The 25,636-nt window shown below is 42.2% G+C and overlaps 1 protein-coding gene across 7 annotated transcripts; it reads left to right on the forward strand.

The window, feature by feature from the left end:
• The first annotated feature begins 354 nt into the window (after nt 1–354).
• On the forward strand, nt 355–24,669 carry thoc2 (THO complex 2). 7 transcript variants are annotated; one of them, XM_072374810.1, is made up of 39 exons: nt 356–477; nt 2,213–2,268; nt 4,817–4,911; nt 5,112–5,163; nt 5,305–5,375; nt 6,880–7,001; nt 7,090–7,223; nt 7,523–7,683; nt 7,916–8,008; nt 8,251–8,406; nt 8,605–8,777; nt 8,929–9,124; nt 9,196–9,234; nt 9,376–9,506; nt 10,201–10,302; nt 10,961–11,045; nt 11,462–11,555; nt 11,665–11,745; nt 11,847–11,943; nt 12,328–12,445; nt 12,535–12,714; nt 12,815–12,979; nt 13,186–13,461; nt 13,626–13,767; nt 13,950–14,107; nt 14,317–14,445; nt 14,554–14,685; nt 14,783–14,967; nt 15,805–15,980; nt 16,204–16,306; nt 16,459–16,844; nt 17,045–17,103; nt 18,619–18,654; nt 21,678–21,809; nt 22,404–22,470; nt 22,567–22,712; nt 22,839–22,915; nt 23,708–23,754; nt 23,846–24,669. In XM_072374810.1, exons 1-38 carry the CDS (start codon nt 413–415, stop codon nt 23,733–23,735), a joined length of 4,698 nt encoding a protein of 1,565 aa, XP_072230911.1. In that variant the 5' UTR covers nt 356–412; the 3' UTR covers nt 23,736–23,754; nt 23,846–24,669. The 7 variants fall into 7 exon arrangements, 5 of the variants coding, with proteins under 5 accessions (XP_072230911.1, XP_072230912.1, XP_072230910.1 ...); XM_072374811.1 differs by having other exon boundaries at nt 23,849–24,669; XM_072374809.1 differs by having other exon boundaries at nt 23,708–24,669.
• Nucleotides 24,670–25,636: the final 967 nt, after the last annotated feature.

Below are 25,636 nucleotides of genomic sequence, written 5' to 3' on the forward strand. Positions count from 1 at the left end.
AATCTATTGTGCCTGTTGACAGTGTAAATATAGTAAAACACATATTCTTTTCATTATAGTCTTAAATTGCTCAATGTTATTAACAGCGCTGGTCCTTGTTTGCAATGATTTGTCCATAAACAACACATTTTTAATTTATATTTAATGTCGCTAATATTTGATACAAACTGTAAGCAGTCAGTCCAAAACTGATTTTTTTTCGGCTTCTATGAATGAAACAAGTACAAAGATGATTATATAAACTGACATTGTTCAAGTAAATGACACTATGGTATTATATTTATGAGTTCCGCGTAGACAACCCTCACAATCCCACCATGCAACAGTGAGCTAGCAGCGGCAGCTAACCACCACATTTGACCCTCTGTGTGCCATGATGATGAACTAGACATCCGGGCTGTGTATATGGAAGATGGCGACACTTACCCTCCCTGGTGAATGGATCAAAAACTGGGAAAAATCAGGAAAACATGAGTTGTGAGTAGTTTTAAACGTTAATGCAGTAGCGGGTGTTGCATTAGTTTACCATTCGTGTTAATCTTTGAAAATAATCGAAATTACGCAGGTAGCATTAGAAACCTCAAAGGCCACTCTCGGGTGTTGTAGCTATTGCTAACGAAGAGTAATTTTAGCAAACGGGTCAAGTGGCTTACAGACGTTATCATGTATCACTATTTAAAAAGATGCACAAATATTATATGTAGCGCTTGATGTGGATTATAACTAACATACAGCGTTTTACAAAATTATTTTCTTAAATGTAGCATCAACTTGCTAGCTAACGCTACCTGCATGCTAACAATCGGGCTAGCTTACGCTCCTTGTCGTTGATTTGTAAACACGATGGCCATCAAAGCTAAGCTAGCTTAAAGCCATGTAGCTAACTCTTCTGTTACATTGATGTCGCATAAGCTAACCGTTTAACTTTGGGGAAAAAAATGCGTTAACGTCCAGATAATCGGGCACCGTCTAACGTCCGATAGGCAGCAGAAAAGAAACCGGCGAAAAAAACATTCGAAGCCGTTTATTTGTAACGTCACATATAAGCAAACCTTGCGGATGGAAACAACAGATCTTTATATAACGTCTTAGCAAGTTAGCGGCAACGTTAGCCACGGTATTTGTGATGTTGAATCTTTTATGATCTTCAACTGAAAGCGTGAATGAGTAACATTGACTGTGTTCAGTAAATGTATCGTCTGACAAAATATTGGAGACAAGGAGACTGTAGTCCTAACTTTTAACTAGCTACGTCTAACGCCATGCCTTGTGAGCTGATTTCAACGTCAAATAAGTTGTTTTAGCTGGTTAAATGACAGCTTAAAAGCTAACCTCACATTGCAGCCATCATATATAAGTGGTCGCACAGAAGGCACAGCAGAAACTGCTGTGAGCGACTGTAGGCCTTGAATATGAGAGGAAGGCCTGCAGTGAGGCGTACAGGTTAAGACTTACTCTACAGATTTGTGTCTGAGGCTGATGGCATATTAACAGAAATTGTGCTGCACAGTTGCAACAGACGGATCACCTTGAAAACGTTCCCGTCGAAGGAAATGTCTATTTCCACAGAAATTCATTGTGTAGTGTGTGTCAGTGGGATGCAGCACTCAGAACTAGTCATCTCAGTGGCAGGCAACAAATACAAAGGCAATTTTTCTTTTATGAGTATCAAATGTGTAATGATAACACTAATATTATCTCTGTGGAGTAATTCAAAACCAGATATAACATGGTGTGAAGTTGTGGGGCTGAGCCTTCATGTCTGAACTTGTGGAAATGTTTTGTCACCCTTATCCTATTTGACCTAAATGGTCCAAGTGGACCAAGGAGCGAGCAGCAGAGTCCCTGAGTGCTGCAGTGCATCTTCTGTGGCATTGCTCGTGTTATGGCCTTCTTGAACCCAACCAATGCACTGCTTGAGCGATATGAATCTGTGACAGAGGCGGTCATTTTGTGTGGTCAATTGTTAAGTTTTGATGAGATGATTGAAATGTGTCTGGTCTGTCCTTTTTAAGGGCTGCTGTGTTTTCATGGTGCAGTGCCCTAAACAAAGTCTTTTCCTTTACTGGTCAACACACAAAAGTTTAAAGAAATTTTGGAATATAGTCATTACATTGTGTATGATGTTGACAAGGTGTTAAATGCAGGATTTAAAGAATATTTCTGTGTAATGTGTAATCACATTTGTCTTTTTTTTTCTTCTACTTCTTAGTGTACAGCTCTGCAAAGACCTCACAGAGAAACCCGATCATGGAAGTGAAATTAGAGGTAAGTTGAGTGTCTGTCAGGGTTTGTGAAACCATTTGTGTCCATTTTGGAATTGCATGATATATAAACAAGAAAAAGCCTTTGAAATGATGCACGTTAGACATTCTGAAAAGTACCATCTCTAGCTTCCTTGATTCAACCAAGAGCGTTCTCCAGGGATCATTCCTGGGACCACTTTCATTAACTCTACAAGTTAAAGGTCTTGACTGGTCACTATGTTTGATGATACTCTGATATGCTGTTCTGTTTCTGCTCCTGATCAGGCTGAAACTTGAATTAATATAGTTCACAACAGTTTGTGTAACTTCAAAACTTGTTTTAGATGACAGCAAAACATTAATGGTCCAGTTATCAGACACTAAAGCTATGTCACTGAACCTTGCACATGAACACATTTCAGGTCTCACTTTTTGGGAGTCTATCTTATGATATAACCTGAAATTGTAATGGATGATTCTTTATCTTTTACCATTCATATCTAGCAGCTAGTACAAAAAAAACTAAGTCATTTCAAATTTATTTGTATAGCACATTTCATGTACAATACAATTCAAAGTGCTTTATGTATAATAAAAACATTACAACGAGGAGCGGAAAAAGCATTAAGAATACATAAAAGAATATAAAGAGAAAGAAATAAAATGATTAAAAACAAGCAACAATCTCAATAAGTTAAAAGATATTGTGCAGATTTCGTGCATAGACGCATGAGAAAATAAATGTTTTTAACCTCTATTTAAAAATGTCTACATCTGGTGACAGTTTAATCTCTACTGGCAGTTTGTTCCACTTGTTTGCAGCATAACAGCTAAATGCTGCTTCTCCAGGTTTAGTCTGGACTCTGGACTGGACCAGCTGACCTGAGTCCTTGGATCTAAGAGCTCTGCTGGGTTTATATTCTCTGAAATAAACTGAAAGAAAACCCTGATTCTTTCAGAATTAAGTGGTGTAATTTGTCTTTCTGGTCAAATAGTGGCTTGTATCTGCCACTTTTTAATATCTGGGCGGGATTATGGAGACATTATTTATATGTACGTTGCTTTTCAATGTTAAAGGGACTAAAGGTTAAAGGTTTTTTATCACTTGACTCTCAATCTCTCACGCACCACTGCTTGTTGTCTGCTCATGCTGAATAGTTAGCCTCGTCTTCACGTAGACTCATTGTGACGTTCTTAATTACCAGGTTATTTTTGGAGGGCTTCCTCCTTATCTTTGGTCCTACATTTCTGAAAGAAAGAAAAAATCTCTCGAGGCCATAGTCTTCGCTCTCAGGATTTGATTCCACTATCTGCTCCCAGATTCTGTGCTGAACCACGGAAAAAGGGGCGTTTAGACATGCTGCTTCCAGACAAGCTGATCTCAATATTTTAACTGTAAGGAAATGTATATAACATAGACAGACACTTTAAGATGAAATGTAAAGGAAAATATTGATTTTAACACACAAAAACAAAGTGGTGTGTGCATATGTATTTAGCCCGTTTGCAAAGAAGCAGCTATCAGTTACCGTCAGAGGTCAAATAAGTAGTTAGATAAGGTCCACCTGTGTCATATTTTCATTTCTGCAACGCCACTAATCAACAGGCACCACGAAGGCCAAGGAGGCCTCCTGACAGGTCAGGGACAAAGTGCAAAGTTTGGCTTACGATTTTAAAAAAAAAAATAAAATAAAATTTAGAAAGGCATCTGGCATCTCTTGGAGCTCTATTAAAGCCATCATCACAAAATGTAACGGTTGAGGCACCTAAACAAACCTGTTTAGAGAGGGCGTCCACCAAAACTCTGGGCAAAGAGGGCATTAATCAGACGGGCAACACAGAGCCCAAAGGTAACCCTGAAGGAGCCGGAAGGCTCCACCCTGGAGACTGGAGTTTCTATCTGAAGGACCATTATAAGCTGTATGCTCTAGAGATCTAGGCTTAGGGCCAAAGGTATATTTACAGGGGGAAAAATCTAGCAATTTTAGAGTTTGTGTGACAGCATGTGAGAGACGCCCCAAATATATGGAAGAAGGTCCTCTGGTCAGATGAGACTGAAGTTGAACTTTTTGGCCATTGAAGAAAAAGCTGTTGCAAAGTTCTCCCCCAAGAACAGCATCCCCACACGGTTGCATGGTAGCATCATGCTGTGGGGATGTTCTCCGTCAGCAGGGATTAAAGGGAGTGATGGATGATGCTGCATTCAGGGAAATGGTTTTACTCCGGTAGAGATTTGAGACCGGAACAGATGTTTACCTTTCAGCAGGACAATGATCCGAAGCCTGCTGCTAAAACTAGCTTTAGCCCCTGTAAGCAGACGCTGTTTCCTTTCACACATGAGCTTTGTTGGTCAGCAACAAGCCTAATTAATGGTCACCACTGAAGACAACCTTTAAATGACACCAAACAAGGGTAGTTGAGTTATCTCAGTACTATGTTTTGCGAGGTCTGATATGGAACTGACACCTAAAAGCATAAATGCAACAAACCTGCTCAAGAATCAAAATGACACCAGTTTTTGTAAAGATTTCTTCTCATTTGACGTGTCCTGTCCTGCATGTTTACGCCAGCAGACGTGCAGACCGCCCTGTATCAGCTCTGCTGCCAGGTTGTACAGGGAAACCTGAAGATGGAACTGGTCACCAGCGTCCTCGGGGAGATGATGGTACAACTGCTTGTTTTTTTTAGTACCTGCGGTGAAAGCACATAAAATAAATACCAGTGCTGTACATATGTTACCAAACACCAAGTTTTCAACAGGATTTTGGTTATTAAGAGAAAGATTGATTTGATTGGTGTTTAAAGTGTTGGATTTAACGTTCAAGCCAAAAGCTTTAAACATACATGTTGTTGTTTCTGTTTCAGGAACTCAGAGATGACATGCCATCAATTTTAGCAGATGTGTTCAGTATACTAGGTACATTTTTATTTTTATCAATAAGCGATTTAAAAAAAAAAAAATAATAATAATAAAAAAAAAGATTTTTAGTATTAAAATAATTTTGATTTGTCCGAACTTGGTTTATTCTTAACCATTTCTCCTTCCACTTTCGAATAGATATCGAGACGAGTGCACTGGAAGAAAAAAACAAACGCGACCATTACACTCACCTGGTGGGGGCATGTTTGGTAAGAATGTGATATTCAGCTGGAGACCCTCTCCAACGTTGGAAAATATTGTTTTGTTGCATGTGTAACTGTACAAGGGCAGCGAAAACGGCTTTTCCGTATGTGCCCAAAACCTTTTTAAACCGGGCATCAAGCTATTATTACATGTAGCAGAGGATGCACATTGCACAGAAGAAAGAGAAAGTAGTGTTGAGGTCATCAGTGTACGGTAGTGGTGCAGCGGTAGGAGGAAACTCCTTTGTAGCCTCCAGAGTTGAAAGTGAAATAGTTTGACTGGTGGTGAGGGTCCTGATTGAGCCCGTTTGCCCAGTGCCTGCATCACTGGAGGATCACCTTGTGTTTTCCTGGTGAGATCTTTGGCACAGCAGCTCTCTCTTTGAATGGGGTTTCTTCTCCTTTGAGCTGCAGTTGCCATACCGAGCAGTAATGCTCCCAGAAATGACACACCCTTCCTGGCCATTTAGGGATAAGAGACCCTAACCCTCTAGTTTCTGTTGTGCTCTGCAGAGAATGTATGGCGGGTTCTGTTCTTCATAAAGTTCAAAGATCTTTACCGTGATTACTGCGCCTAGATTTCATATATTTGTCCGAGGACAGGACTACCACTGTGTAAGGTGCACATTTCACAGAGATGTTTGAGCTATAATTAGGCAGGAAAATGTAAAGGTCACACAGCAGGCAACTCTGGATGCAGCTGTGGGAAGCAACAGCAATGCTTGTTGAAAGCTAATTTAAATAATTGATGATTACTAAAGCATTTTTCTGTGGTGTGATAATCAACGCTTAAGCTATACATGGACTGTGATAGACAAACGGGTCAGTGTCACAGGGCACAAATGTTTTCAAGTACCAGGTTCGGCCTTGTTAGATGAAATGTTGGATGAGAGTTTGACATTTCCTGAGCACGACCTCACATGAGGCAGATATGCCTTGAAAGTAGATGAAAACTCTGTTGCCAGCAGGTCGGCACATTATTGAAGCATTCACCCAAGGATCTGTGATTGCTCGGCTGCCTCCGTTTGTTTGTCAGAGCTCTCTTCATATCATGCCCAGCAACAGAGTGGGTAGTTCTCGCCTGGCAGGTTGCTCATTGCAGACGTCGCATTGCCAACTGTGTTACTCATAATAGAGCTCGCTGCACTTTTAATAGAGTTAGTGTTATTACTAGTTGACCTGACCTCTGAGTGCATGATTAAAGGTCCTTTTCCTGGGGTTGAGCTGGCTGAGTGGCTGCCTCATGTACAGAGGCTGAACATCTCTGTCACGTAGGGCCTGGGGTTCAGTTGGATGTCAGAAAAAAATGTGGAATATAACGCAAAGGTTGCCTGAAGAATCGGATTCTTATCAACAATCGAGCTTTAATTGCTTTGCATTTTTCCCACTTGCACAGTTGGTGCACGCTTGTGTAAAAATGCTTTTTGCCTCATAGATATTGCCTTAAATTCAAGTGTCTGATGAAGATGTTCACATTGATTAACCCACTGTCTGCGTTCTGTTATAACAGTGTTTTGTACCAGAGGCCATCCTGAAGGAGCGGCTGGATCCAGAAACCCTTGAATCCCTTGGACTGATAAAACAAGCCCATCAGTTCAATCAGAAGATTGTAAAGATTAAGACTAAACTATTGTAAGTAAAAGAAACCGTTTGGTAGAATAGATAAAAGCGCTTTGGGCCCACTCATTCTGCGTCATCATGCATATCCATTTCTTTCCAGTTACAAGCAGCAGAAGTTTAACTTGCTTCGGGAGGAGAATGAAGGCTATGCCAAATTAATAACTGAGCTGGGACAAGACCTGTCGGGCAACATCACCAGCCACCTCGTCCTGGAAAGCATAAAGTCCCTCATAGGTAACTAGTCTTATTGCCTGGAACTCTCCTTTCATGCAACGTTTAATGTGTTAAGCATGCTTTGTTTAGTAAATTCATGATGTTGGGTTGGATGCATGCAGGGGAGTTGAATGACGTGGCTGGTTTCACTGGTCACTTGATTAAACAGCTGTATGCAGGGCTTTGTGTGATAGCTTCTGGTAAATCAGTCTCCTATCACTTGAACATGATGGAACATCACAGCTTTGTGTTGTCATTCAGAGAGTTTATAGACTCATTCAAGATGTCTTCTTGTTTCAATTGTGTTTCTTTGACGACAGGTTGCTTCAACTTAGACCCCAATCGTGTTTTGGACATCATTTTGGAGGTATACGAGAGTCGGTCTGATCAAGATGAGTTCTTTCTGTCCCTCATCAAGTCCTACATGTGTGAACCACTCACTCTTTGCCACATACTGGGCTTCAAGTTCAAGTTCTACCAGGTGAGAATACCCAGAATGCATCATTAAAGATGGCGACAGTTGGAATGTGTCTGATAGTAAAATAACAGAACGAAAAGGTTTTCCCACTCGTATATTTTATGCTGCTTCCACAGTTATAAGTAATGTGTTTTTAGAGCTGAAAACGCCCTGATTTGAACAAGACGCATGTGTAACCTTTCACTTACGTTTTCTATGACAAAATGCTGATTTGTTTACTTGTGTACTCGTTCAGGAGCCCAATGAGGAAACCCCCAAGTCACTGTACCACATTGCTGCTGCCCTGCTTCACCACAACCTAATAGAGCTGGAGGATCTCTATGTACATGTAAGAAAGGGGGACTGCAAGTGCTGTCTGTCATATTTCAGGAAGATTACCTGTAATTTACTGCATACAGGTTGCCAGCCTCTCAAAACTTTAGATTATTTGTAGTGCAGACATAAAACTGCAGCCCTGTAAAAAGTGGATCATCGTTTAGCTGAAGTCACCTACATCTCATACGAACCTTTGAAGTATACGTGTCCCTCCCATGAAGATTCAGCTCTTTTTCCGTCTCTCTGCTGTTCCAGCTTATGCCACCAGATGCCTCCATTGTCGAGGAGCACAAACGTGATATCTCCGAGGCCAAGCAGATTGCTCGCAAGCTTGTGATGGTGACATTGCCCTCAGAGAAAAGTGAAGATAAGGAGAAGGAGAAAGAAAAGGAAGAAGAGAAGAATGATAAGGTATTGAAGCATTTTCTCTTATGCTAGTTGCAGATGAATCTAAACCTGCTTTCTGTTGATGGATGATAAGAGCCAGATGTTTGTAAGCCATAAAGTTTAAGACGTTCATATCCGTGCTTAGGTTTTGCCACTGCTTTGCTATCATTATGTTTTCCATTTTTCCCCTAAATAAATGAATCTCTTTCATTGTTTCCAAAGCCACCGGATAACCAGAAGCTTGGTCTTCTGGAAGCACTACTTAGGATTGGAGACTGGCACCATGCCCAGAGTATTATGGACCAGATGCCTTCCTTTTACGCTACTTCTCACAAGGCCATTGCACTGGCCCTCTGCCAGCTTGTGCACCTGACTGTGGAGCCTCTTTATAGAAGGTGCAGATTTCACTTATTGCTTACACACAGTCTCGTCGGACAGTTCCAATCCCAATATTTCATGTACACAACTGCAGTAGAAACAAACTACTTGAAATGAAATTGATTGAAAGAATAAAAATGATCTGACATGGTGCTCTGTTCCTCGTAGAGCTGGGGTTCCAAAAGGGGCAAGAGGGTGTGTACTGCATCCCCTGAGATACAAACGAGCTCCTCGACCTGCAGAGACTTTTGAAGATCTACGCAGGGACACATTCAGCATGCTGGGCTACCTTGGCCCTCACCTCTCCCACGATCCTATCCTCTTTGCCAAGATTGTGCGTCTGGGCAAGGCCTTCATGAAAGAGGTACTTACCACTAAATTACAGCATCTCCATCTCCTTCTACATCTTATCCTCACTCATATTTTTGCTTTTAGTACCAAAGTGATGGCAAACCTGAGCTCAAGGACAAGTTGGTGAGTGTGAAACTGAGTGTCCTCATGAATATACGGGACGAGTCCAGTTAATATGCGAGTGTGGATTTAGTTAGGCCTGCTGAATCAAATCTCTTCTACATGAGACTCTGAGAACCTTGTTAATATTGATATTCATTGCAGGAGATATTGCTGAGCTGTTTCCTGAGCATTGCAGACCAGGTGCTACTCCCCTCTCTGTCGCTAATGGAGTGTAACGCTTGTATGTCTGAGGAGATGTGGGGTCTCTTCAAACTCTTTCCTTACCGGCACAGGTGAAGACAAACACACACACTGACTCACACACTCGCTGCATGGTGCGGTGTGTTATTAAGTTATCAGTCTGTGAATCCAGGCATTGCTCCTCAGTGGAGTTTACGGGCTGGCAGAAAGGGCTGCATGCACAATCGAATTCAGTTTCTAAATTGTGTTAGAGGATGCGAAATGAATAAATAATGTGTGTCTCTGTGCAAACCATTTTTCTATTCCAAAAAAGATGAGAAAGAGTTGTATTTTTAGTCCCTTCAATTGCACATTTTAGCGTAGCATTGATGAGAAATGACACTCGCGTTCCCAAAGGGTTTGTTTTCCTTTCAGCTGCCTGTGTCACTTTGTCACAGGTAATAATGCAGCTTCCGGGGTTTCTTAAAATAGTAGCTCTTTGTGCATCACATCACCGTATCATACAGTAAACTGTGTTAAGGAAAAGCTGCGACATAAGATTTAAATGCAGTGCAGCTAATTTAAGTCGGTTTACTGTTCAGTGTTTGGAACACGACTGAATTTATGGAGGCATCTTAATGACTTTTTGAATAATTCTTCCAAATAAACAAGTTAGCTTGTTGTGAGAGTGGATGTGTACAGCTGTTGTTGCCCTTTTTTATGTCCTATTTAGTCAAATCTGCCAGTGTTTTAAATGCTGTAAAACTGAACCGTGTAACTTTCTTTTCTCTTTTCATGCTCTCAAAGGTACCGGTTATATGGGCAGTGGAAGAATGAGACGTATTCCGGCCATCCACTGTTGGTTAAAGTCAAAGCTCAGACTGTGGAGAGGGCCAAATACATCATGAAGTAAGTGGAATCAACACTGTTTAAGCAGATTTTTGCCATGCATACTGTCCAGCTATAAAGTCCAGAAAATCTTGTGCCTCTCATTATACAGATGCTTAGTTTCCTGCTAATTTAATGGTGTTGTATTCACCTCACTATTGGAAGAAGTAGCCCCTCGCTTCTCTCTGGTAGTCTGGATGGAGTCATTTTTCTGGGAGACTTATTCCTACTATTATCTGTAGTTAACTGCTTCAGAGGAAGAAGAGCACTTTGGGCACATCACCACCAGCTATAATTGACCCTCTTTGACCTTTTTGAACTGTACATTTTTTTGTATTGTTACTATTTGTCTTACTGTTATTTGTTTCATTTTATGCTCTTTTTTTATTACATGATTCATGTTTAACATCTATAAACTGTTCTGTTTTTGTGGGACTGTTAGATGTGTGTTTAAAAGCATGAATAATGAATTATTAGGAGTGTGTTTTTTTCTGCTGGACAGATCATTATCCACACACTGTTGTGCCATGAAGAAACTTCACACATTTCTTTTATTTTAGGATGACAGCGGTGAAAGCTGATGCGACAGAAGTGTCAGCCTCTGCTTATAGCGCTCTTTGTCTCATCTTACATTTATTTTAATCTGCCATTTCCTGTCTTGTGCCTTTTCCCTCCCCAGGCGTTTGACCAAAGAGAATGTGAAACAGTCTGGAAGGCAGATTGGCAAGCTGAGCCACAGCAATCCCACCATCCTCTTTGATTATGTAAGCATAGTTTGCTCTAATTATCTTAATTTAAATCATTTAAGCAACCTGCAAAGACTAACTGAACCAAGTTTTTAGCACGTAATACAATTTTCTTGCTCTAAATACTCTAGCAATGATATCTTTCCAGCTGTGCTGTGGCAGCAGCTCAAACATGAAAGGTTGCATCCCGAATGCAGATCATGCATCCATTTTTAAAATGAGTGAAGTCATGCTATGCTTCAGCCCCACTCTCTTACGCATTATTCCAAGTAACAGCTCTAAAAAACAGATACGAGATGCCAAACGTCTCATCTCTGCTTCCTACTTGGTCTGTGTTTACAGACAAAAATCTGGATTTGAATGGAGTTCGCCTCCTTGAACTGTGGATGTATGTTAAGCTGCTCATTTTAACATCTTTTCCTCTCTTATGCCAGATGCTGTCTCAGATCCAATGGTACGACAACCTCATTGTTCCGGTGGTGGACTCCTTGAAATACCTCACATCCCTAAACTATGATGTCTTGGCCTGTATCCTGCAGTTTTGGGTTCTTAAATGTTTTTGTGTGTTACTGAAGGCAGTTTGCTGTGATTGTAAGGGGTCATATTTCTGTGTTATTCCACTTAACTCTGTCTTCAGATTGCATCATCGAGGCTCTGGCCAATCCTGAAAAAGAGAAGATGAAACATGACGACACTACCATCTCCTCTTGGCTTCAGAGTATGTGGCAGCAGCTACTCGCACCTCTGACTTGCATGAGCAGGGAGAGAAACTGTTTGATGTGTTAATAATATCCAACATTCACCTCTTTTCCATCCAAGGCCTGGCAAGTTTGTGTGGAGCCGTGTTCAGAAAATACCCAATTGAGTTGGCTGGCCTCCTCCAGTATGTTACCAATCAACTAAAGGCAGGAAAGAGGTGAGGAGCTCCAAACAGTTCAACAGAACCCACATAGGATGACTGGATTCTCCTCATTAGTATTGTTACTGTTTGGTTAGACTTGAGATGCACTATTTACAGTGTTGTGAATGTCACCGATGAAATGATTTTGAATGATCTATCCTGAACACATGTTCATTACGCACAATTTGTGTCATCACCACATTAGAAATAGATTAGCTATGCTCAGTGTGGTGCACAGTGTAAACACACAGCTAAATGACATGATTTTAACATTTTGCCGTTGATTGTCTTCACGCTACACTCGTTCTTTAGTGCGAGTTGGGTAACAGCTGTTTGCTGCCTGTGTCTTCACTTTTCTGGACACGTGCTTTGCTTTATCTGCTGTTCTTCTTGCTGTAGTTTTGACCTGCTGATTCTGAAAGAGGTGGTGCAGAAGATGGCTGGCATTGAGATCACGGATGAGATGACCTCAGAACAGTTAGAGGCTATGACTGGAGGGGAGCAACTCAAAGCTGAGGTATAAAGAGTTGGCTCGGATGTCATTTTGATTTGCTAATGCAGCCTTTTTTCTTCTAGATTCCCATGACAATGTGCTTCTGTTTACAGGGTGGCTACTTTGGCCAGATCAGGAACACTAAAAAGTCTTCACAGCGTCTGAAGGATGTACTGCTGGACCATGAGCTGGCCCTACCCTTGTGTTTACTCATGGCTCAACAGCGGAACGGGGTGGTTTTTTTGGAAGGGGGAGAAAAACATCTTAAACTCGTAGGGCACCTTTATGACCAGGTATGCACCTTCTGGGTTTGTGTTTTGACACACCTGAACGCTGCCGGTCCCACCTTTTCCACAAACTGTAATGATAAAACATTTTTCTGTCTCCCTGCAGTGTCACGACACGCTGGTGCAGTTCGGCGGATTTTTAGCCTCAAACCTCAGCACAGAGGACTACATCAAGCGAGTTCCCTCCATTGACATCCTTTGTAACCAGTTTCACACTCCACACGACGCTGCCTTCTTCCTCTCTCGGCCAATGTACGCCCATCAGATTTTGGTTAGTGGACTATTTTCAGTTCTTCGGCCATTTAGAAAAGCATCTCCAGGGCTTTTGTTGTGTTCGTTTATGCCACCCAACAGTTCAATTTATAACCAAGGGAATATTTAGGCATCCAGTGTTCTGGAATTTAATATCACAATTCTTTTTTTGTCTGTTTTTCAAAGAAGTGTAGAAATCCTTTAACGTATATTTTCTGCTAACAGTCAAAGTATGATGAGCTGAAGAAGGCAGAGAAAGGCAATCGGCAGCAGCAGAAGGTGCACAAGTACGTATCAGCCTGCGAGCAGGTGATGACCCCCGTGCACGAGGCTGTGGTTTCCCTCCATCCAGCCAGAGTCTGGGATGATCTTCGCCCGCAGTTCTACGCCACTTTCTGGTCTCTCACCATGTACGACTTGGCAGTGCCGCATGTGGCTTATGACCGGGAGGTCAACAAGCTCAAGGTCCAGATCAAAGCCATCGAGGAGAACCCAGAGATAGTGAGTAGAAGGCTGTCAGCCAAGCCCCTCCTTAATGTTAACACTTTAAAGTGAGCTGGTGCACTTTGCAGCTGTGAAAGGATTGTAAGAATAAAGAGATGTTTGTAGAAGAATCGTGTTGTTTGCGATGTGAAGATGTGATTTTTGGTTTCCTTCAATTCAAGCCCTTAAATAAAAAGAAGAAGGAGAAGGAACGCTGCACCGCCCTGCAGGAAAAACTACAGGAGGAGGAGAAGAAGCAGCTGGAGCACGTCCAAAGAGTTCTGCACCGCCTCAGACTGGAAAAAGACAACTGGCTGTTGGCCAGTAAGTGTCCATATGTTTTAGGTTTTCAGGAGTAGAAGAGAGAATACCAACAGAGCTAAAATGTTTCTATTAGCGTTCATCTGCTTTACTTCATGTAGACGGAACACAAACAAAACTATTGATATAGATGACAAAGTTCATCTGACTGAGTTTGTAATACAGTTTTAAATGCTTCCTGACAGAATCCACAAAGAATGAGACTATCACAAAGTTCCTGCAGCTCTGTCTGTTCCCTCGCTGCATCTTCTCTTCCATCGACGCTGTGTACTGCGCCCGCTTCGTTGAGTTGGTCCACCAGCAGAAGACGCCCAACTTCTGCACCCTGCTGTGCTACGACAGGGTAAGAGCTTTAAATTCACATTGAAGCACCTAAGATGGTGAGAATATTTGAACAAAATCTGGTTCAGCAGCCGCTAAAGTGCATCATGAAACTATCTGCTGTTTGAATAGAGTGTAAAAGCCTTGATGTGTCCCTAATCGAATTGTCTTTCACTAACTTCAGTGACTCTTAGTTGTTGATTGAAGACGCCACGCTTTGTCCCTCTGCAGGTGTTCTCTGCTATCATTTACACCGTGGCCAGCTGTACGGAGAATGAGTCTCATCGCTACGGACGCTTCCTCTGCTGCATGCTGGAGACGGTGACGCGATGGCACAGCGATCGTGCCGTCTACGAGAAGGTCTTCATTTCTACTGCTCTCCACACCTCCAGCCCACATTCATTTACTTTTTTGGAACGTTTTCTGATGTGCAGGACGTCACTTTCTCTCCTTGTTGTGCATTTGTAGGAATGCGTAAATTACCCCGGTTTCCTGACCATCTTCAGAGCCACAGGCTTTGATGGAGGAAACAAAGTAGATCAACTTGATTATGAGAACTTCAGGCATGTGGTGCATAAATGGCACTACATGCTGACTAAAGTGAGCTGCACCTTTTATTTGTTTGTTTTGAAAATTCTACCCAGAAGTTCAGATGGTGTAAATGATCCATAATTTTGTGCCTTTTGTTTCCAACTAGGCTTCAGTTCACTGCCTGGAAACGGGAGATTACACACACATCCGGAACATTCTGATCGTGCTCACCAAGATCCTGCCCTGCTACCCGAAGGTCCTGAACCTTGGCCAAGCGCTGGAGTGCAGAGTCCACAAGATCTGCCTTGAGGAGAAGGATAAGAGGCCAGACCTCTATGCCTTAGCAATGGGGTAACACAGCCTTGTGTGCTGCTCAGCTCCATGTGGAGCTTACACCTAACATCCATTTCAGAGTGTGTGGAGAGAAAAATACCCGAGTGTCGGTCAAGCTGCTGTTTGTAGGAATGAGCTTGAGTAGCGGCGAAAGTTTCATACAAGAATCACAATATTTATCATTTGTTTTAGAATCGAGGAAAAATTTAGAAAAATCAACATGTTTAAAACAAGTTTTTTTCTCTTTTCAAAGTTACATTTCCTCACACTTCTTCCTGCTTCTGTAATAGATTTTACAGATGATGCTGCAGCTTCCACACATTTGATTTGGACTCATTGTAAAATTAGCTCTTATAGTTGGTCTTATCAATGTGGAGCAGGAAGAAATGCAACCAGCCGCACCTCTGGGCTTACTTTGGATTGAATCTTAATCTTTTTAAACAGAGCCAAGAATGATTGAACACGTTTTATGTGTAATATTATGAAATTAGCACTCTTTAATATCACCCAGCAGTGACCTCCAAAGCCACAGAGTTAAATTGTGAGACGCATAAAGAGTTGTTGCCTCCATGATTAGTAGAACCAGGGAAATCTCTGTGTAGTAATCCCATTATAGCCCAGGCGCTCATTTCACATCTGCATAATGGAACAAAATCAGCACCACATATTGGTAAGCTCATCTGATAAACATAACTCCATACAGCAGGCATCGTTTTAAAAGAGAAATGCGGTATTGATCAAACTTGATAATTGTCTTTTTCTCTTTTAAGTAAAATCTTTGCATTGTGTGACACTCAGAAGTTCTTCTGAGGATTTTTTTCCTTGCTTTGCCCAAACCCTCTATGCATCTTACAGTTATTCAGGTCGCTTGAAAAGCCAGAAGGTGCACATGGTCCCTGAGAATGAGTTTCACCACAAGGACCAGCCAGCACGCAGCGCCACGCCTGCTAGTCAACAGAACGGTCCTGGCAGCACCAGCAAACCTGCCACCAGCACGGGCAAGACTGAGGAGGGGGCATCAGAGGATGGTGGTGAGAGATGAAACATGACAAACCCTCTCTAAACACTGCGTTTGATTAGAAGGAAACCGGTGAAAAGTTGTAGTAAAATGGAAGGTTCGGTGCCACTGAGTTTGAATGTTGAGAAATGAAATGTTAAGTCGTTCAGTTTTTCTTTACCCAGACTCTGAGTTTGTGTTACACTTGATATTCTGATCCTTAAATCCTTTTGTCACGCTGCTCTGTTTTTATGCAGATCGGGGCAAGGATAAATCTCAAGGGACCACAAAGCCAGTGAACAAAGCCAACAGTGCAGCAGCCAAAGTGACCACCAGCAACGGGAATGGTGCTCTCAACAGGTAGGACTGTTCGGACCTTCTGTGGCAGCATGTCTCAAAGCTTAAGAAAATGTTGTGAAACTGGAAAGTGGAAACGCTGTGTCCAACGGCATTATCATGCCACAACAATTGTTTGTGAAGTATTTTCAGAGAAAGTTTTTGTCTCTTTGCAGCACCAAAGCTGTGAAAGAGCGGGACGACAAAGAGAAGAGTGGGAAGGAGAAAAAAGAAAAGAAGGAAAAGACACCAGGCAGCACTCCAGAGACAAAGGCCGAGAACCGTCGGGAGAAGCAGAGAGACGAAAGAGCGGGGAAGGAGGAACGGGTGGCACGTGAGGGTAAGGAGAAGACCCCCAAGGCAGACAGGGAGAAAGTGAAGCCAGAAGAGAAGGGCAGCAAAGACGACAAGGCCAAAGCCGGAAACGGGGAGCCGATGGAACCGTCCAGGGAGCGTGATGCCGTAAAGGAATCCAAGAGCAAGGAGAAAGGAGACAGGAGTGCTGCGGCCGGGTCCCTCAAGTCACCAGTTCCCAGATCAGAGTCTGCAGAATCTGAGAGGGGTGAGGAGCCTTTCCAGTTGTGTGGTCCTCACATAGCTCATAACATCATTGCATATTTAATTTCTTATATTCCAAAACGTTTAAACATTTTCAAAGTGCTTGAATCCCCCCTGGTCCTTGTTCTGTTATCTGAACACATTGGATTTAATCTCTCATTTCTGAAAATCTTCTTTTAATAATAACTCGCTCTGTTTTGACAGATCACAAAAGGCGAAAGCTCGACAGTCACCCTTCCCCGTCCCACTCCTCGTCTGTTAAGGTTAGTATGGCTTGAGGAAGGCTGTGCCCGTTTCTTCTCTATCTGCCGGAGCATTCCCTGCCGTTGCACATTCCAGCAGCCCTGAAGATCATCAAGGAGAGTTGCCGTACATGCAGGCATGGCACCTGGAAGTCCCATCCATTACCATGGGAGTTGGAAAGCATTCCATGGACATCAGCATAATATTTTGCAGAATTGGGAGAAATTCCCTCAAGGACTTAGTCAAGAGAATATTGTGTATATTAAATATTTTCATATTGAAATATTTGCCTATTTTCATATAAGTGAAAGCAGTCAGTGTGCCTTGGGAAGAAAATTTTTAAGCATTTCTATATTCGTGTGGATTTTTTGCTTTTTTGAAAATAATATTCGCCAGAAGTAAAGAGGCTTGCCAAATCCAGAGCCCTTCAAAGCCTTTTTTTCCCCTTCCACTGCGAGCAGTATTTTGCTACTTGAAATGGTGCCTGAGATTTTTTCCCCCCTCGTTTTTGTGAGCTGTGAAGATTCCCTGGTTAAAGCGATGCAAAGTATTCTGCTCTCCCCTCAACGTCCCCTGGATACAGCCTAAAGATGGATGACATCCAGCAAAGCACTCCACTGCTGCGGGAGTGCCTCTCTGTTGCAGCCGAGTCCTTGGTCCCACTTCCATCTCCACTCGTTAAAGCGGCCTGCATGCAGCCTCCACATCACATCACATCACATGATACGTGTCCAGTACGTCCTGCTGGCCCCTGCGGCGCTATCTCTACAGCTTCCAGCCATCTGCATCGTCAGTCTTCCTACCTCCTGGCAAACGTTGAGTGGAAACCAGAGCCACCAGCAACTGGGATCAACGGAGAGGATGAATGTGGCAGTTTTGAATCAGCCAAAAATGCAGTGGAAAAAATAAGCGTGCCCCTACAAAGAGTGTGAGGGAGAGAGTGGGCGAAGCCTGAATCATCTGGAGTGTTGCCCACACCACTGGAAGCTTGTGATAGGTCTTTATTTTACCCTTCCACCAGAGAAATAGGCTCCATGTGTCTTATCCATTCCTGAACTGTAAGTGACAGCAATTGTTACCTTTGTAGGAATGCAGTAAAGCACATAAGAATTGAGTGATTTGTCTAGCACACACAGGCACACGGGAGCACATTCACTCACGTACACTATTTACAGCACTTTAGAGGCATTGACATACTCCACTGTAGGGCTTCACATTATGCTGCCTGAAATAGCAGACGTGTGTAGTAATAAGACAAGTAGTTATTACAGATATGCTCAGGGTTTTTTTCTATTTTGTAATATAAGTATTTACATTCCAGATGTTGAGCCTATGAACTCTCCTCTATGTGATAACCTTGTCAAAGCCTTAGTTCTTGAAGGTCATTGGTCAAGGGAGAAGTATGCTGTTGGTCCGGCCAGCCTCGGCTCCTCTCTCCCCCACCCCTTCTTCCAACTCTCTACTGCTGTCTGACAACCTACTTCCAAATCCCCACCCCCTCCCAGCTCATCTGTCATCTCCATTCATCCCTACAGGACAATAGCAACGAACCCAAGGAGTCCACATCCAAGGTTTGAATTGACTCTACTACTCATTGCTTTCTTTTGACTTCTTTTTGTGCAGATGCCAGAAAGGTGGAGCTCACATAAAAGAGCTCGTGTGCTCTTATCATGTTGTTTGTGAGAAAAGTAGCAGTCGATGGTAATCTCAAACTATTTTTAGATTTTTGCCACTTGAAGGTAGCGGATTAGGTGCACGATCACCTTCGTCTTTAGACAGCCCTCCAGCATACATTTAAAGGTTAGATTTGTGTCTACTTTGCAGTAATCAGTATCTGCTTTTCTCTGCAGTTTTTCCTCTCATGTTGTTAACTTTGTTGTCAGTACTGTGAAGCAGAGCAGGTGTGGAGGACACCCACGGAGAAAGCAGCTGAAAAAACTAGGCTGACTAAAGCAAAAATCCTAAAAGCATCCAGACGTTTCACTCAGTTTCCCTCACGGCTTCAATCAGACATGAGCACCACAGTGAAAGAGAGAGCAACGTTTCTCTGGAGCTTCATCAGTTTTCTGACCCAACATTCTGGATGGAAATCTGTCTCATCGAGTAGTGCATATAATAGTTGTTCATCTCTTTCCAACAGAAAAGGGTTCCCCTCTCAGCTGGCTGCAGGCTGCTCTGTCCGTTAATGTGACAGCAGGCAGGTCCAACTCCTGGAAATATTTAGTTTCACATTAATATTAGTGGCTGCTCGCTCAGAAATGATGTCGGCTCATTAAGTTGCTGTCATATTAATGGAAAATAATGCATGTCTGACGGGGGAAAAGAAGCTTAAATTGCAGTGGGATGATGATGTTATTTAAAGGGTTCATAACAGAAGATATTATTATAGGTTTGATTTATTTTATTTTTTCCTTTCCACAATTAAACAATATTAGTCACTTTATCACAAAGATTCTGAAACTTTATTAGGACATGAATTAAAAAAACCTCGGGACCGTTTGTTGTCACTACATATGTAATGATATCGATATGTCATGAGAAGGCATTGATGATGTGATTGTGTATGAAAGCACATCTGCAGCTTCACACAAAGACAAACAGCTGTTCCCATCCTCATCAGTGGGGGGGGGGGGTGTCCTCAACACTGGAAGAGGGAGTAGTCGAGAGTGGAGTCGGGCTGTACCGAACATTAAAAACAGATGATGATGAGGAAGATGTTTATGTGGGTTTTATGTTGTGAAGGAACATCCACATGACCTAAAGATGATCATCCAAACATGAGAAAAGATGGCGGAGCCCTGGAAAATGAGTTTGTTTTAATAAGTTTGGAGAGCAAAACGCCTCTAAAGACGACATCCTGGTACTTCTAGATCAACTTCAGTGTATGGATTATTGGCCTTAAGTTATCTCCCCGGACTTCTGTATTCAATCAGGGATTTCCAAGGAGATCTCTCTCCTACAGAGCTGTTAATGTGGCCATAGAACTCCATTTTGTCTCATTTGTTTAGAGCGCATTGTTTCAGAAACGGTGGTCTTGGCCTCTGAAAGCGCTTCCTGTTAACGCCTCCCGTGCAGACTCATGCACTTTGCCACCAATAGTTGCAACAGCTACCATGGAGTTTGGGGGTTCCTGGACCTCTTTTTGGCATTACATTGTATTTTCTTTGCTTTGGCAGCAACTCCTGGACTTGAAGGTGATTTTTTTTTTTTTTTTCCTAAACAGTGAAGGGATTTATATCAAATATTTGAATTGCCACACTAAAGAATTTAGAGATTTTACCTCCTTCTGCAGGCTAAGAGACATCCCCTTAAAGAGCTCTCCATCTCTTGGCATAATGACGTCAGTGGCAAAGAGAACAGAAAGTCCTGGAGGTGTCAAAGGCTTATATAAGGCTGGTTCCATCTGTCCCTGCCTCAGGAGGTTCTAATCATCTGGAAACTTTATTTTAATTTTTCTTGATTTGATGAAGGGATAAATGTAGGTTTGTACTTTCTGTTTTTCATCTGCATTTGTTCGTATAAATTTAAAAATGACTTTTTTTTTTATGCTGTGTCATCAAAAATGTTTTTCACCTTTTTATTTCTCTGATTCTCACACAAACAACAAAGTTTAGCTCATTTGGGCGTGAATGTTCAACCTAGACTAAGCTGCCTGGATAACATTTGTAGCCTCGTGGCCCTTTACTTTACAGAATACTACCCTCTAACTTCAGGTTTCTTCTAAAACCTTCTGCACACTTCACATATGGACTAAAATCTCCCTAAATCAAAGTGTTTGTTGGGGGTGCAACGGTACAGGTAACCCACGGTCCAGTCCGTACCTCATTTTTGGCTTTCGGTACACATTTTGTGCGTAAAGAGAACAATTTTTCTCCCAGAATTCTCTCTTTATTCTGCTTGTCAGCAAAAACTGTAAACATAGCAGTATCACTGGTAGACTGAATAATAAAACACATTTCTTTCAAGTTAACAGTTACTAAACACAACATTCAAATGAGTCAGTTAAGATTCTGACTCGAAACTCAGAAATTCCGACATTCCTGTACACCTTGAACGCACCATTAGTTGCAGCATACAAACGCCGCCCTGTCAATGCGCTCTGCAATGTTGAACTAACGGAACATTACTCCGCTGTTAGACCAGAGACCAGCCCCCACCCGACGGCCCACCGACCGTCGGCAATCGCCGAGCGGACCAGTTCGGCGGCCAGGCCACCGGAAATTGTCCTGGTGCTCCCGATGGCTAGTCCACCGCTGCTCTCAGCTCCTCCACTAGTGCTGGCCATGCCTCTTTGATTCCCTTTTTCCGATTCCGTGTGCACTTTGAACCCGCCTCCAGTTACAGCGGTGTGACTGACAGGTGGTGCGTGGGTGGAGGCACAACAGTGAAGGGACATTAACCGAAATGTGCAGCACTGAAAGCCCGCGGTCCATAAGGATGTATCGTCCCGTGCATAGCGGACCGAACGGTTTAATATCTTACCGAGTACCGTTGCATCCCCAGTGTTTGGAGGTACAGCGACCGAATGGCCCTGAATTCACCCTCGTTAAACAACTCTGTTTGTCTCGTTCTGCTCGTTTGTAATTGTTTTCAGCACCACATCAACTTTAATTCAGTTGCCCGGTCCAAGAGCAGAGAGAGGGAAATGGAGAAGAAAGACGCAGAGAACACACAGGGCAGGTCCAAAGAGAAGAAGGAAGAGAAGGATCGGAAAGAAAGGAAAAGAGTGAGTCTTGCACATTCGCTGGACTCATCTTCTGTTTTTTAGATTGGGAATGTGTGTTTAAGTTGTATATGAAGTAGCAACGAGGGAGAAGTTCAATACTTTCAGACATGGAAGTTACTTTTAACTAAGCTTCAATCAGCAGAGCCTGAAATCATTTATTATACACATTAATTGTGACCTCAACCGCAGGTTTTATTCTCTTTTGTCCCTTTTTCTCTGAACTAAACACGATGATTCATGACGGTCATTTTTAGCCTAAATAGTAATACCTCACATGTATATCTCTGCATTTAGAGATCTTTTTGGTTGTTTCACTGTCACCATCATCACAAAGATGTGATTTCACTTGTACAAAATAAGCAAACTTGTCATTTTAAACTCTGTTTTGCTATCTGTGTAAGAAAGGAATGAAATTAGAAATACATTTATTTCAACGAAGAAAAGTAGTCATGAAAAACATTTGCTCTTTTAATGAGTCCCTGGTTTTGAGCTTTTCATCGATCCACCATCAGTCTCCTTCTGTAGCTGCAATCCTGCGCTGAACTTCAGGCCACTGAATGATCCGGAGGTAATCTTTCTCAATTCCTCTTTTAGGATCACATCATCAATGACCACGAGTCAAGCCAAGAGTCCAAACGCAGGAAGGATGAGAACGGCACCAGTGAGATGTTTTAAACTTTTAAATGTTTCAAACTGAGCTCAGCTCAGCCAGAAAAACTCCAAATTTTATGTAACAAACTTAATATTTTCTTTACAGATTCCTCCAAAAACAGCAAGAGCACAAGTCCTTCCTGTGACTCTCCTCTGTCAGCAGAAAAAGAGAAGAGCAAAAGGTCAAAGTCATCCAGCAAAGAGAAGGCCGACTCTGTGAAGCCCGAGCGGACTTCCTCCGGAGGCAAAAAGGTCAGCTGAGCTCACCGCAGCCTCTCCTCTTTTGTTTGTTGGAGGATAAGACCAATTTGAATTTAAGTTCTGTGTAATAGTCAAGGTCTTTGTTCCATAACGGTTCTTTCTCCTTTTGTGCTGCAGGAGTCCAGACATGATAAAGAGAAGTCTGAAAAGAAAGAGAAGAGGGACAGCAGCGGGGGGAAAGAAGAGAAAAAGCAATATCCTTCAGTGTAGAGCGACATTGAAACCAGGCTAGTGGTCACTCATCATTACTTAGTTTTAATATATGAAGCTATAGAGACTTGGAAACTCCTTTTCCCCCCCCCTTTCATTTATTTTGCATCCCAACTCAAGCAGCGGGGGTTTCTGCTCCTCTCAGCTCCACATCTTTGGTCGTTAGTGGTGTGTGTTTGTTCTCAAATGAAATATCAACAATTGTGTGTCTGTGTTACAAAACTCTAGTGCGGCACTAAACTCAATTTCCTTTTCTTCCCCCACATTATAAGGGAATTTCTTCCATTTTTAAATAGACCCAAATCAAATCTGTTGCTGCAGACGCCATATTACACGAGAAGCCAGCCAGCGGATCGGTCTGTTGACTTAATTAGCAAAGTATCCACATCTCAGAACCAGCTGACTTGTCTAATTGGAGTATTGAGCTATGAGCCCATTTTTGTCAGCTCCTGCTGACCACCTCAGAAACGTCGGGTCAAACTCAACTGTTGGTTTGCTCTTCACCTTGGATGAATGTGTCTCGCTCATTTTGTATCAGCCGGTTATTTGCACACTGGCGCCGTTCACATTACTTAATGTTTTTGTACTTTCATGTAAAGGAAATAAAGATGAATTTTTGGATGTTTCTAAGTCATCCTGCACTTTATTAGATCCTTTTTAGACAATGAAAACCAAACAGCCTGGAGCGCTGTGCTTTTTCTGACAACCAATAATAATCCAGTACCTGTCAGCAGTTTAGTCTGGGGTTAATTTACCATTTCCCTTAACGGTCATACTCATAAATCCTCTGACAAGCACAGATAATGTGCACTAATCAGTGAAGGTAAGAACCATTCAGCTTCTTTTTTTAACCACTTAAACACAACCATGTGTCTGACGTGTTCTTTGTCCTCTTTGATCCACGGTTGCTGCAGCAGAACTAAAGAAGCTGTGCTTTTATCCACAAGACATCTGCAACTCCACCTCCGCTCCGGTGTTGACTTGTACTCTGTTTTCTTTGTTTCTTTTGTCCTTGTTCTGTAAACTCCCAGCCGAGCTGTGGTTCGCTATAGTCGGCTTACAGATCGCCTCACGTTTTGCTTTCTTTCCATTTTACACAGTAAACCATCTGAAAATATTTCTTTTTGCCCCCCATTATTATTATTCTTCAGTATGAGCACAATGTGCTGCTGTAATCAGTGTTTTTCTTTCTATTAGAAATGTGGTTACTGTATGAAATGATCTCTTCGTAGCATCTGGTCATGGATTCAATAACCTCATGCTCGAGAATTGTTTTTTGTACTTTGTCAGGACTTTTTGCTTGTTTTATCGGAGTTAACATGCTTTCCATACTCACTTACCTCATATCCTTTTGAAACGCGTAGATACTTTTATTTCTCCTCCTTTTAATCTGAGTAAGACCGTCGGCATAAACGAGAAAAATAATACAAAGGACCAGTTTGTATATTGTGTACAATAATAAAGAGAGTAACATGAAATTTACATCATGTTATTTTTTCTTTTTCTTTTTCTCTTTTTGGATGTCCCATACAGTTCTTCTGTGATTATTTTCTTTGTGTTGATCAGGTTTTTACATAATTTATAAATGTCAGTTCAACCTTGATTCAAATGTAGAGTTGTAAAGGAAAAAATGCTTAAAAAAGAGGTTCTGACGCTCTGTACTCCAAATACAACTGTTTCGAAAATGAACTTTGGAGATTTTATCTGCTGTACTCAATGAGTGTAAGCTTCTTTTTTTTTTTTTTTTTTTAAAAAAGGAGAAAAAAAACAATCCAATAAATAATAGTTTTCCTAGTGTGTCACTTTGATATGGTCTCCTCCCTCTTTCTTTTTCTCCACAAACATGATGGTAATTCTCTGCCTCTTATCAAATAAAAGGAACATAGTTTTATCATTTAAAAGATTAGATTATATATGTGTGCGTGTGTGTATATGTATGTATATATATATACACACACACACAGTATATTGCGAAAGGTATTCACTCGCCCATCTAAGTAATTAAAGTAAATCGGAAAGTAAAAAAGTAATCGGGTGTTCCCATCACTTCCACGGCCACAGGTGTATAAATGGAAGCACCTCGCATGCGGACTGCTTCCACAAACAGCTGTAAAAGAACGGGTTGATCTCGGTCAACTCCAGCGTGGTACCGTGACAGGACGCCCAGTCGTGATACTACTACATATTCAACAGTCAGCGGTGTTATAACAAAGTGGAAGCGATTGGGAACGACAGCAACTCGGCCACGTAAAATAACAGCGGGGTCAGCGGATGCTGAGGCGCACCGTGCGCAGAGGTCACCAACTTTCTGCTGAGTCAGCCGCTACAGACCTCCAAGCTTCATGTGGCCTTCAGAGCAGCTCAAGAAGAGCGCGCAGAGAGCTTCATGGAATGGGTTTCCATGGTAACTGTATCCAAGCCAAACATCTACAATGCAAAGCGTTGGATGCAGCGGTGTAAAGCACGCCGCCACTGGACTCGAGCTGTGGAGACGCGTTCTCTGGAGGGACGAATCACGCTTCTCCATCTGGCAATCTGATGGAGGAGTCTGGGTTTGGCGGTTGCCAGGGGAACGGTACGTGTCAAGTTTGGTGGAGTGTGGATTATGGTGTGGGGCTGTTCTTCAGGAGCTGGGCTTGGCCCTTAGTTCCAGTGAAAGGAACTCTGATGCTTCAGCATACCAAGAGATTTCAGACCATTTCATG

This window comes from Leuresthes tenuis, unplaced genomic scaffold (assembly GCF_036924035.1).
Source record: "Leuresthes tenuis unplaced genomic scaffold, fLeuTen1.0.hap1 SCAF_21, whole genome shotgun sequence".
Classification (NCBI taxonomy): Eukaryota; Metazoa; Chordata; class Actinopteri; order Atheriniformes; family Atherinopsidae; genus Leuresthes; species Leuresthes tenuis.

Excerpts from the sequence above, each read along its gene's own strand:
- thoc2 (XM_072374809.1), top strand. The coding sequence starts at position 413 with ATGGCGACACTTACCCTCCCTGGTGAATGGATCAAAAACTGGGAAAAA. Across the intron at positions 7,002-7,089 it reads AAGATTAAGACTAAACTATT|TTACAAGCAGCAGAAGTTTA; the intron begins GTAAGTAAAAGA and ends ATTTCTTTCCAG. Across the intron at positions 8,009-8,250 it reads TGGAGGATCTCTATGTACAT|CTTATGCCACCAGATGCCTC; the intron begins GTAAGAAAGGGG and ends CTGCTGTTCCAG.